Genomic DNA, 12,773 nt, shown 5'->3' with positions numbered 1-12,773 from the left:
TCCCGGTTGCCCCTCTTCCAGGCCAGCTCTCTGCTATGGCCAGGGAGTGCAGTGGAGGATGGCCCAGGTGCTTGGGCCCTGCACCCCATGGGAGACCAGGAAAAGCACCTGGCTCCTGGCTCCTGCCATCGGATCAGCGCGGTGCGCCGGCTGCAGCGGCGGCCATTGGAGGGTGAACCAACGGCAAAGGAAGACCTTTCTCTCTCTGTCTCTCTCTCACTGTCCACTCTGCCTGTCAAAAAAAAAAAAAAAAAAAAAAAAGAAATTAAATCTTAGCTTGGAAATCTAAATAACAGGTATCCCCTCTTTCCCTCTGGAGGAATGAGAATTAATGGTGACTTTTTAAAAATCTTGATGGATACTGAAAGGTATTCATTAGATTGTATCCAGTTTCTATTTTTCACAGTTTGTGTACATATAATTTTTTATATATAATTTTTGCTTAAGTTTGAAAAGTAAGGGACGGGGGCTGGTGCTGTGAGATAGTAGGCTGAGCCTCCGCCTGTGGCCCCGGCATCCCACAGAGCACTGGCTCATATCACAGCTGCTCCTCTTCTGATCCAGCTCTCTGTTTATGGCCTGGGAAAGCACTGAAAAGATGGTCCATGTGCTTGGGCCCTTGAACTACTGAGAAGACCTGGAGGAAGCACCTGGCTCTTGGCTTCGGATTGGCTCAGCTCTAGCCATTGCAGCCATTTAAGGCATGAACTAGTGAATGGAAGACCTTTCTCTCTCTCCCTCTCTGTAACTCTCTCTCTCAAATTAAAAAAAAAAGTGATTATTTAAAAAAATTTTTTTTTTTTCGTTTTTTTTTTTTTTGACAGGCAGAGTGGATAGTGAGAGGGAGAGACAGAGAGAAAGGTCTTCCTTTTGCCGTTGGTTCACCCTCCAATGGCCGCCAAGGCCGGCGTGCTGCGGCCTGCGCACCGCGCTGATCCGATGGCAGGAGCCAGGAGCCAGGTGCTTTTCCTGGTCTCCCATGGGGTGCAGGGCCCAAGCACTTGGGCCATCCTCCACTGCACTCCCTGGCCACAGCAGAGGGCTGGCCTGGAAGAGGGGCAACCGGGACAGAATCCGGCACCCCGGCCGGGACTAGAACCCGGTGTGCCGGCGCCGCTAGGCGGAGGATTAGCCTACTGAGCCACGGCGCCGGCCTCAAAAATAATTTTGTGTTTTCTCCAGCAGCAAGCAATAGAAGTATGTTTCCACAGGTAGCTTTGTAAATATTAATGTTTATTCATTAAGGAGTAATATATTTATAGACTCTTAACAATTTTAAAGATTGTATTTCAAAAGGTACTACTTTTTTAAAACCATTCTAAATTTTAAATTTATTTGAAAGCAAATATTAACTGCCACTTATATACATCTAAAAATACGCTTTTAATAAACTGGGCTATTAGTATTAAACATTTTTTTAAATTATGACAAATACTATGTCAGTGATTGTCAGATACTGGTTACTATCAGTAGACTGTTCATACCTTATCATTTTGATTATGAGCCAGTCCTTCCTTTAAGGTATTTTTGCCACCCAAATTTTACATAATATCTTTTTACTTGGTCAGTTGCAGCCATTTGAATTATTGTATATTTTATAACTAGATATAAAGTGCTTCTTCTCTTAACTAAATGACATTACTCTTGATAAATACAGGAAGAAGAAAAACTTTCTAATATTGAAATTATTGATTAGATTGTTTTTTTTTTCTTTAAAGAATTCTTGTGTTTACTTGAAAGAGTTACAGAGAGAGAGGTAGAGCCAGAGAGAAAGGGGTCTTCCATTCCCCTGGTTCACTCCCCAAATGACTGCAACGGCCAGAGCAGAGCTGATCCTTTTAAAGATTTATTTTATTTATTTGAAAGAGTTACAGAGTGAGGTAGAGAAAAAGAGAGAGGTCCTCCATCCGTTGGTTCACTCCCAGATGGCTGCACCGATCCAATGCCAGGAACTTCTTCCATGTCTCCCACATGGGTGTAGAGGCCCAAGGACTTGGGCCATCTTCTGCTGGTATCCCAGGCCATAGCAGAGAGCTGGATTGGAAGAGGAGCAGCCGGGACTAGAACTGGTGCCCGTATGGGATGCCAGTGCTTCAGGCCAGGGCTTTAACCTGTTGCACCACAGCGCCGGCCCCTAAAATTGGATTTTAAAAAATTTCCAGGCCGTCGCCGTGGCTCAATAGGCTAATCCTCCACCTTGGGGCACCGGATTCTGTCCCGGTTGCCCCTCTTCCAAGCCAGCTCTCTGCTGTGGCCAGGGAGTGCAGTGGAGGATGACCCAAGTGCTTGGGCCCTGCAGCCCATGGGAGACCAGGAGAAGCACCTGGCTCCTGGCTTCAGATCAGCGCAGTGTGCCAGCCGCAGCACACCGGCCACGGCGGCCATTGGAGGGTGAACCAACAGCAAAGGAAGACCTTTCTCTCTGTCTTTCTCTCACTGTCCACTCTGCCTGTCCAAAAAAAAAAAAAACTTTTTTTTTCCAAAAATTTGGAAAGAAAAGTGGCCTCGGAGTCAGCCATGGGTTCCAGTCTTAGTTTGGTTGCTTAGTGGGTTTATAACATCTGTTACATTATTTGCCCCCATCAGCCTCGTGAAAATGGGGATAATAATACTTCCTCTAGTTTTTTTTAAGACTTATTTTTTTGAAAGGCAGAGTGATGGAGATAAAGGGAGGAAGCAATGGAGGGAGAAAAGGAGTGAGAGAGATCTTCCCATCTGGTTCACTCCCCAAATGACCACAACAGCAAGGGTTGGACTAAGTTGAAGCCAAGAGCCATAAACTCTGTTAAGATCTCCCACATGGGCAGCAGGGACTGAAGTACTTGAGCCATTCTCTGCTGTTTCTCACGCATATCAGCAGAGAGCTGGATCAGAAGCAGAATAGCCAGCACTCCAGTGTCCCGGGAAGTAACTGAACCCACTGTGGTGCAGGGCTGGCCCCAACAAAACATAATAATCGATTTGGTGAAAAAAATGAAGAAGACTGTTTTCAAGATAGATTGAAAAATTTATGCATTATTATCCAAATAGATTTTTATGTAATAATTTGTAATGTAGACCTGTACTGATCATATAGTAAGCAGAAACTACATAGAGCTTTTACATGAAAAGTTACTCGTGTTAAATAAACCAGGTATCATAAGATTACCTGCTGCAATTCAGGTGTTCAGTAGCCATGTGTGCTAGAGCTACCTCATTTTCTTTTTTTTTTTTTTTTTTTATTTATTTGACAGAGTTAGACAATGAGAGAGAGAGACAGAGAAAAAGGTCTTCCTTCAGTTGGTTCACCCCCCAAATGGTTGCTACGGCCTGCGTGCTGTGCCGATCCGAAGCCAGGAGCCAGGTGCTTCCTCCTGGTTTCCCATGCGGCTGCAGGGCCCAAGCACTTGGGCCATCCCCCACTGCCTTCCCAGGCTACAGCAGAGAGCCAGACTGGAAGAGGAGCAACCGGGATTAGAACCCAGCGCCCATATGGGATGCTGGCACCACTGGCAGAATATTAAGTGAACCAAGGCGCCGGCCCCTGAGCTACCTCATTTTCACTCTGACAGGAAGATTCAGTGAATGGTGCTGATGTAGAGACTAAAAAAGGATAGGATGATTTTTTTAAAAAGTGAATGCTTACTGGAGACCGTCATTTTCACAGCAACTTATTCCTCTTTAACTGGATAAAGTTAGTCAAAAACTGTTGCCTTGATATAAAAAATAGCTGTTATTTAAGAAGTACTAGCCGGCAGGCTGCATCTCTGGTGTTTTTGGTTCTTTTGGTTTTGGGGTGTTTGTCAGTCGTGGTTTTTTGATTGTTTGTTTATTTTTAGATTTATTTTACTTGACAGAGGAGAGACAGAGATCTTCCATCTGCTGGTTCACTTCCCAGATGGCTGAGAAGAGGCTGCACTCATATTGTATGCCTTCCCAGGATACATTAGCAGGGAGCTGCATTGAAAGTAAAGCAGCCAGGATTCCAACTGGTGCCCATATGGGATGCGGGCATCCTAGGCTGTGGCTCTAACCCACTGTACCACAATGACAATGCCAGCCCCCGTCTTTGTACTTTACACTCATAATCTCAGCCTCTCATTTCCTCTTTGTAGGAGCAGGGTTTTTTTTTTTTTGTTTTTTTTTTCTTCTGACAGGCAGAGTGGACAGTGAGAGAGAGAGAGACAGAGAGAAAGGTCTTCCTTTTGCTGTTGGTTCACCTTTCAATGGCCGCCGCGGGCAGCACCGCGCTGATCCGAAGGCAGGAGCCAGGTGCTTCTCCTGGTCTCCCATGGGGTGCAGGGCCCAAGGACTTGGGCCATCCTCCACTGCACTCCCGGGCCACAGCAGAGAGCTGGCCTGGAAGAGGGGCAACCGGGACAGAATCCGGCACCCCGACCGGGACTAGAACCCGGTGTGCCGGCGCCACTAGGTGGAGGATTAGCCTAGTGAGCCGCGGCACTGGCTGTTTTTGTTTTTTAAGATTTATTTGTTCATTTGAAAGAGTTACACAGAGAGAGGAGAGGCAGAGAGAGAGAGAGAGAAAGGTCTTCCATCTTCTGGTTCACTCCCCAACTGGCCGCAACGGCCAGAGCTGCGCCAGTCTGAAGCCAGGATCCAGGAGCTTCCTCTGGGTCTCCCACGTGGGTGCAGGGGCCCAAGGACTTGGGCCATCCTCTACTGCTTTCCTAGGCCACAGCAGAAAGATGGATTGGAAGTGGAGCAGCCTGGTCTTGAACTAGTGCCCAAATGGGATGCCGGAATTCAGGCCAGGGAGTTAACCCGCTGCACCACAGCGCCAGTCTCTGTATAAGAAGTTATCTAAGACAGATACCATTATGTTTATTTTATAGTTGGGAAAGTTGAGATTTTGAAGAGATCAAATAAATATTCCAGAATTGCAGCTAGTACATGGCTGAGTCTGTCAGGCTGCGCTGCTCTTCTTGAGCTTTCTTTACTCTATGTGCAGCAACTTGTGCCCTTACTGCACTTTATCTGTGCTGCCCTCCAGTGTCAGCAAGCACAGTGAAGCATTTCTTCTACTTCAGGAATTTTCGCTGTAATTCTGATCCTTACAAGAACCCTAAGGGCTTTGTTGGGTAGATACTAATCTCCTTTTGTAAGGGAGGCAATGGAAGTTCAGAGGTGTGAGTAACTGTCTGAAGACATCGAAGCTTATCACTGAGAAAGGCCCCGGAATTATATTGTCTGACTCACTGCAATGCCTATTCTCTTTTTATTGCACCAAGTTACTTTTCTGATGAAAGTTAAACTAGATTTTACTCAGATTGAAATGTTACACTATTCTTCTACAGCCAGCTGATGCCATCCAATGTATACATATAAACATGAAGCCCTGATTAATAATTATATATACAAATTTATTTAATCAGGCCAGATAGTCTTTTTGTTATTAAATATGTCATTTTTATTTATTTGAAAGGCAAAAATACAGTGAAATCTTCCATCCACTGGTTCACCCTCCAAATGGCTGCGTCTGCTGGGGCTGGGCCAGGCAAATTCCAGGAACCTGGAACTCCTGGGTCTCCCACTTAAGTGGGAGGGGTCTGAGTACTTGGGCTGCTTTCCTGGGCACATTAGCAAGGAGCTGGATAGGAAGTGGAGCAGCCAGAAGTGAAACTAGTTTGCCTGCATCACAGCTGGTAGCAATTGCTGGTAGCAATATCATGTTTTCAACATACCAATATAAACTTGATTCCTAAGGTTTATAAATGCATTCAGTCTTATTTTTAATGTTTATGATGTAATCTCCTAAAAAGTTTTATCAGTTGTTTAACCTTTTTAATTATTACTCTAATCTGTTTTGAAATAATAATTATTTGTGATTTCCTTGTAGGAGGCAATTCCCATGTTATACTCAGCAGATTCTCACGGAGCATTGTAATGAAGTATGGTTCTGTAAATTCTCTAATGATGGCACTAAACTAGCAACAGGATCAAAAGATACAACTGTTATCATATGGCAAGTTGATCCGGTATGTACTCCAGTATGAATGTTGAGATTGCAAAAGGAGATAGCTATGAATCTAATTAAGTGATTTGCATATTTTAAAGTACATACATGTAAATAGTATAACTTTTTTAAGGTTTCTTGTTGTCTTTGTGACTTTTAACTCTTCCTGTGTTGTATAGATAATACGTATAGATCAATGTCAAGATTTTTGAGTATGTATTGTGTGCTGAATTTGTGCATGCAGTATCATATCCTCTGAATTTCTGAGGTGCTAACATCTGTTTTCAGATGAGGAAACTGAGATTGAAGTTAAATTCCTAGGCTCTCACAGCTACTAAATGGCAAAGAAAATTTCCATTCCAAACCCACTGCTATTAATGTCTCTGCCAATTTATGTCTTTAATACTCAATTTTCAGAATAATAACAATGTCTGTTTTATCAGAAGTTAGAAAAGAGAGCTCCTGTCCTGGTTAATTCCCCAAAAGCCAGGAGCCAGGAACTCAATCCATGTTACCTGCAAGAATGGTAGGAACACAGTTATTTGAGCTTTCACCTCTGCCTCCCAGAGTCGACATTAGCAGGAAACTGGTGTCAGATCCAAGCACTGCGATATGGGATACCAATGTCTTAACTACTAGGCTAAGTGCCCACTCCCAGATTTGTCTTTTTTTATAACTCAGTAAGCTATAGCTTTATAGAAGATAGTATTTTCATTTTCTTATCTTTTTTTTTTTTTTTTTTAAAAAAGATTTATTTATTTGAAAGACAGAGCTACAGAGAGAGGTAGAGACACAGAGAGAGGTCTTCCATTTGCTGGTTCACTCCCCAGATGGCTGCAACGGCTGGAGCTGCGCCAGTCCAAAACCAGGAGCCTCCTCTGGGTCTGCCACTTGGGTGCAGGGACCCAAGGACTTGGGCCATCTCCCACTGGTCTCCCAGGTTATAGCAGAGAGCTGGATCGGAAGAGGAGCAGCCAGGACTAGAACTGGTGCCCAAATGGGATGCCGGCACTTCAGGCCAGGGTTTTAACCCACTGTGCCACTGCGCCAGCCCCTTTCATCTTTTTTTGAAAATTTATTTGTTGGCTGTGTGCCACTGCTTTCCCAAACACATTAGCAGGAAGCTGGATTGGAAGTGCAGTAGCTGGGACTCAGGCTGGTACTCATGAGCTGCCGGCATTGCAGGTGGCAGCTTAACCTATTGCACCAGAATGACTGCCCCCTCATTGCTTTTAGCTAATTGAACATGTATCAAAGAAATACAAGACTCCAAATAGGTTTAGGAGCCATATTTAACTTAGACGTCATTCACCTACCGTCATGAAGTAAATAGTTTAGAAAATAAAATGTGATATTAGCCCAGGCTAAAGTTTTGGACTCATATTTTGAAAAACTAAAGAAAACGGCCAGCGCTGCGGCTCACTAGGCTAGTCCTCCGCCTTGCGGCGCCGGCACACCGGGTTCTAGTCCTGGTCGGGGCGCCAGATTCTGTCCCAGTTGCCCCTCTTCCAATCCAGCCCTCTGCTGTGGCCAGGGAGTGCAGTGGAGGATGGCCGAAGTGCTTGGGCCCTGCACCCGCATGGGAGACCAGGATAAGTACCTGGCTCCTGCTTTCGGATCAGCGCGGTGCGCCGGCCGCAGCACACCAGCTGCAGTGGCTATTGGAGGGTGAACCAACGGCAAAAGGAAGACCTTTCTCTCTGTCTCTCTCTCTCACTGTCCACTCTGCCTGTCAAAAAAAAAAAAGAAAGAAAAGGAGTTATGATGGGACATTTTTTTGAAGAAGAGAGTCAAATTTTGGCACATACAGCAAGTCTTGGGTATTTGCAATGTACTGTGAATGATAAAGGGCAAATACTTAGCTCTAAAGCATGGGTTCATTATTTTTTGTATCTTGAGAACCTATGGAACCTTTCTCAGATTAATGTTTTTATTTTTTTAAAGATTTATTTATTTATTTGAAAGTCAGAGTTACACAGAGGGAGGAGAGGCAGAGAGAGAGAGAGTTCTCCAAACTGCTGGTTTACTCCCCATTTGGATGCAACGGCCGGAGCTGTGCCGATCCAAAGCCAGGAGCCTCTTCTGGGTCTTCCCATGAAAGTGCAGAGGCCCAAGGACTTGGGCCATCTTCTACTGCTTTCCCAGGCCATAGCAGAGAGCTGGATCAGAAGTGGAGGAGCAGCCAGGTCTCGAACTAGCGCCCATATGTGATGCCGGCACTTTAGGCGGGGGCTTTACCAGCTATGCCCCCTCAGAATAATGTTTTTAAACACAAACCAAAACACATAGCAAACCCAAACATACATATTAATTACCAAGGAAATCCAATTATATTGAAGTATAGTTGTCAACATAGTACAAAGATAGAATATATGGTACTGCTTTATTTATATATCAAATAATAAACATTCTATAAGCAGATATAATAACTACCAGAATTCTGAAGTAGTAATGAGAGTAATATTTCAGGATTATCTGCCTAACTATAATATATGAAAATATTTGAGATTTCTGTTGTTAGCAGAGTCACCTAGTACATTTACTTAATTGTTGATGCTGCCTAATATGCTGCCTAATTTAGTATACCTAGTATTTGCATTACTTAATACTACTTTGTTAATTGCCTGCATTTAAGATGGAAGTAAATACCAAATTTCAGACCATAGCTAATAAAAGATGTACACTTTTCCTCTTTAAGAGTCAGTGATTCTGTCTCTGACCTCCTTCTGTAGATCTCAGGTTGAGAACCCCTGTGAGAGGAGCAGAACAGTTTAGAAAGGAAATATAATGCGATGAAATAAGCATTTTACAATAAGTATTAAGCGAGCAAAGGCTCTTCACAGGTGGAAGTGCCTCTTTAGAGCTTTACTGTGGGTCCATCACACAGATGGAGACCAGAAAAGGGCGTTCTAGGAAGAGAGAGAACATCTCTTCACTGCCCCTCTCCCTTCAACCCCCTCAAAATAAGAGAATAGGGTGAGTGATGGCAAAGAGTGGGAAGTAGGGCTGGGAAAAGTTTGAGATCAAATCATGGCCTCTGATTACTATCAAGAGAGATTCCATAGGCCCCATTCAGCGATTTTGCAGGTTCAGATCCAGACCACTACAATAAAATATGTGTCACAATTAAGCGAGTCACATGCTTTCTTTTTGTGTCTCAGGGCATACAAAAGTTGTATTTACACAATGTGAGTACTGTAGTCTATTTGTAAGAGCATTATGTCTAGAGAAACAGCATACATACTTCAGTTTTAAAATAAATTATTGCTAAAAATTAACAGTCATCTGAGGTGTTAGAAAAATTACACCAGAGATTGGCTTGGTGGATTGATACGAGGCTGCCACAAACCTTAAATTTGTTTTGTTAACACCATATTTACAAAGCACAAAAAATGAGGTACGCCTACATTTCGTTCTGCAACTATTTGCAAAGTGTCTGAAAGGGAAGACAGCAGTATCAAAACTGCTTTTAAGTTTTTTTTCTTAGCATCAGTGTCTGTGAAACACCCTTTGCTTAGCCAGCATTTAGTAAGCCCCCACTGTGTGCCAAGTCTTCTGCTGCATACAGACTGAGTACATAATACACTGTAGTTATTGTGTAATGAGTGCTGCAGAAGCGGACAGGAACGACCCTTCTTGAACTAATCAAGAAAGTAAGATAGTACATCTTAGCTGAAGAGAAGAGGTAAAGGACTATTTGAGCAAAACTAGTTAGGAGTTGCCTTTGAATAAAAGAGAATGTGCTTGTCATTTGGGTGGTTTGGGAAAGAGTTTTTGGTAGCATCATTTGGGATGATGCTAATGAAGAAAGTAGTAGCCAGCTCAGGGGCCAGCGCCATGGCTCATTTGGTTAATCCTCTGCCTGCGGCAGCGGCATTCCATTGGGTGCCAGGTTTTAGTCCCAGTTGCTCCTCTTCCAGTCCAGCTCTCTGCTATGGCCCAGGAAGGCAGTGGAGGATGGCCCAAGTGCTTGGGCCCTGCACCCACATGGGAGACCAAGAAGAAGCAACTGGCTCCTGGCTTCGCATCGGCGTAGCTTCGGCCGTAGTGGCCATTTAGGGGGTGAACCAATGGAAGGAAGACCTTTCTCTCTGTCTCTTTCTCTCGCTGTCTAACTCTATCTGTCAAATTAAAAAAAAAAAAAAAAAAATAGTAGCCAGCTCAAAGAGGACCTTTTGTATTAATTTTCTGAAGAGTTTAGACTTTTTTTTTTCCTTTTTTTAAGTTTGAAAGGTGGAGTCCACAGAGGAGAGACAGATCTGACTCACTCCCCAAATGGCTCCAACAACCAGGTCTGAACCAGGTTGAAGCCATGAGCCAGGAGCCCCATCCTAGTCTCCCTCGTGGGTGGTAAGGGTCCCAAGCACTTAGGCCATCTTGCATTGCCTTCCCTGGCATATTAGGAAACTGCATGGGGAACTTAACAACCAGGACTCAGACCAGATCGGGGCATCACAAATAGCAGCTTAACCCACTGTGCCACAACACCAGGCCCAAGTTTAGGCTTATAAGCTCAGAGTTTCCAGGAGGATTTTTGTAAAAGTCCTAGGTATATAAAATGTAATGGATGTTACTTACAAAGGATTTAAAGGCCATATTAGCTGGAGAAATGAATAGTTAACTTACATTCCAATCTGAAATACAGAGGATTTTAGAGACCATACTTTTTAGATAGCTTTATTATAGTGAATTATCTGGGACTGTTTTGATATGATAGTATTTTTGTTAGGTCAAGTAGTATTTGAGAAGTTATAAGGAAGATTGACTGTTTTTGACTGTGTGTATGTATGCTTTAGTGGATAGAAAATAGTACATAGGTAACCTTAAGATTTGAGTTGATGTGATTCCAATGCCCAGTTTCCCTTAATCTTTTTTTCAAACCTTTGCCTTAAAATGAATTTTACCTATACCTCCGCAAAAGTCCAGGCAAAGTTGGTGGATACCATGAATATGGTATTTGAGTAAGTTAGGGTAAAGACACTGTAATTCTGAAGATATAGTATTAAAATATCTTTGTATCCAGCTTTTTTTTTTCTTATGGGTTTATGTTTTGTTTTTTTGGTTTTTTTGTTTGTTTTTTTTTTTTTGTTTTTATTAAGTATACACAATTAGTTTTTGAGTTAATGAATACTGTTAAAGGAGTTTGTCATCACTTAAGCAAATTTTTGTTATGTGGAGGGAGCACTGTTGTGAATCAAAGTTTGTTCCTGGAAAATCTTAAGCTAGTTAGACAGATTTGACTTTAGACAATTGTGCAGGCTGCTTAGACCCAATGCTACTGATCTGACCCAAATATCTCATGCCAGCCGGCGCCACGGCTCACTTGGCTAATCCTCCGCCTGCAGTGCCAGCAGCCCGGGTTCTAGTCCCGATTGGGGTGCTAGATTCTGTCCCAGTTGCTCCTCTTCCTGTCCAGCTCTCTGCTGTGGCCCGGGAAGGCAGTGGAGGATGGCCCAGGCCCTTGGGCCCTGCACCCACATGGGAGACCAGGAGGAGGCACCTGACTCCTGGCTTCAGATTGGCACAGTATGCCGGCCGTGGTGGCCATTTTGGGGGTGAACCAATGGAAAAGGAAGATCTCTCTCTCTCACTCACTCACTCATTCTCTCACTGTCTAACTCTGCCTGTCCAAAAAAAATTTTTTTTTAAATTTCAAGTATCTCATGCCTATTTCCTCCCTTCCCAAAAAAGAATCTTCCAATGTTAACTTCTGTTTTGTCAAAACAATGGAGATTTGGACATAGATAATTTATGAATAATAACTTAGGGCCCAGTGGATAAACAAAACAATATAATCCATTTCTCAGGGGGAAGAAAATTTTTTTCTGAGGAGAAAATAATTTCCAGCCTAATTTTTTAAAAATTAATTTATTGATTTGAAAGACATAGAGGGATGAAGAGACAGATCTTCCATTCGCTGGTTCACTCCCTACATGGCTGCAGTGGTCAGAACTGAGGCCAAAGCCAGGAGCTTGAGCTTGTTCCCGCTCTCTGACTTGGGTGACAAGGACCCACATACTCAGGTCATCTGCCGCTTTCCCAGATGCACAGTCAGGGACCTGGATTGGAAATGGAGCAGCTGGGACACGAACTGGCATCTGTTTGGGATGCCAGCACTGTAGGCATCAACTTCACCCACTGTGCCACAACACTGGCCCCTAATTTTTTTTTTTTTTTTTTTTTTAAGATTTACTTATTTAAGGGGCCGGCACTGTGGCACAGCAGGTTAAAGCCCTGTCTTGAGGTGCTGGCATCCCATATGGGCACCGGTTCTGGTCCCGGCTGCTCCTCTTCTGATCTAGTTCTCTGCAATGGCCTGAGAAAGCAATGGAGGATGGCGCAAGTCCTTGGGCCCCTGCACCCACGTGGGAGACCTGGAGGAAGCTCCTGGCTCCTGGCTTTGCATCGGCACAGCTCTGGCAGTTGCAGCCATCTGAGGAGTGAACCAGTGGATGGAAGACCACTCTCTCTGTCTCTGCCTCTTTCTGTAACTCTTTCAAATAAATAAAAAACAAATCTTTAAAAAATTTATTTATTTAAAAGGCGAAGAGACAGAGGAGGAGATCTTTCATTGCTAGTTCACTCCTCAAATGGCCACAACAGCTGGGACTGGGATAGGCTGAAGCCAGGAGCCAGGAACTCCATCCAGGTCTCCCACATGGGTGGCAGGGGCCCACGTACTTGGGCCATCTTCTCCTGTGCCAAGCATATCAGCAGGAAGCTGGATCAGAAGTGGAGCAGCTGGGACTCAGAACTGGCACTCTAATATGGAATGCCAACATTGATACTGCAGTTGATGACTTTACCCACTGGGCCACAA

The 12,773-nt window shown here is 43.9% G+C and overlaps 1 protein-coding gene across 4 annotated transcripts in view; it reads left to right on the top strand.

Annotated features, from left to right (window-relative positions):
* Positions 1–12,773, top strand: part of WDR26 (WD repeat domain 26) — a 56,629-nt gene that overhangs the window by 21,604 nt on the left and 22,252 nt on the right. For all 4 annotated transcript variants that reach the window (XM_017347765.3, XM_017347764.3, XM_051820596.2 and 1 more), the window contains exon 7: positions 5,837–5,975. In XM_017347765.3, the coding sequence (XP_017203254.2) occupies positions 5,837–5,975 (139 nt within the window). The remainder of the gene's footprint in view (positions 1–5,836; positions 5,976–12,773) is intronic.

This window comes from Oryctolagus cuniculus, chromosome 13, assembly GCF_964237555.1.
Source record: "Oryctolagus cuniculus chromosome 13, mOryCun1.1, whole genome shotgun sequence".
Lineage (NCBI taxonomy): Eukaryota > Metazoa > Chordata > Mammalia > Lagomorpha > Leporidae > Oryctolagus > Oryctolagus cuniculus.
This window is presented reverse-complemented; position numbering and strand designations above follow the sequence as displayed.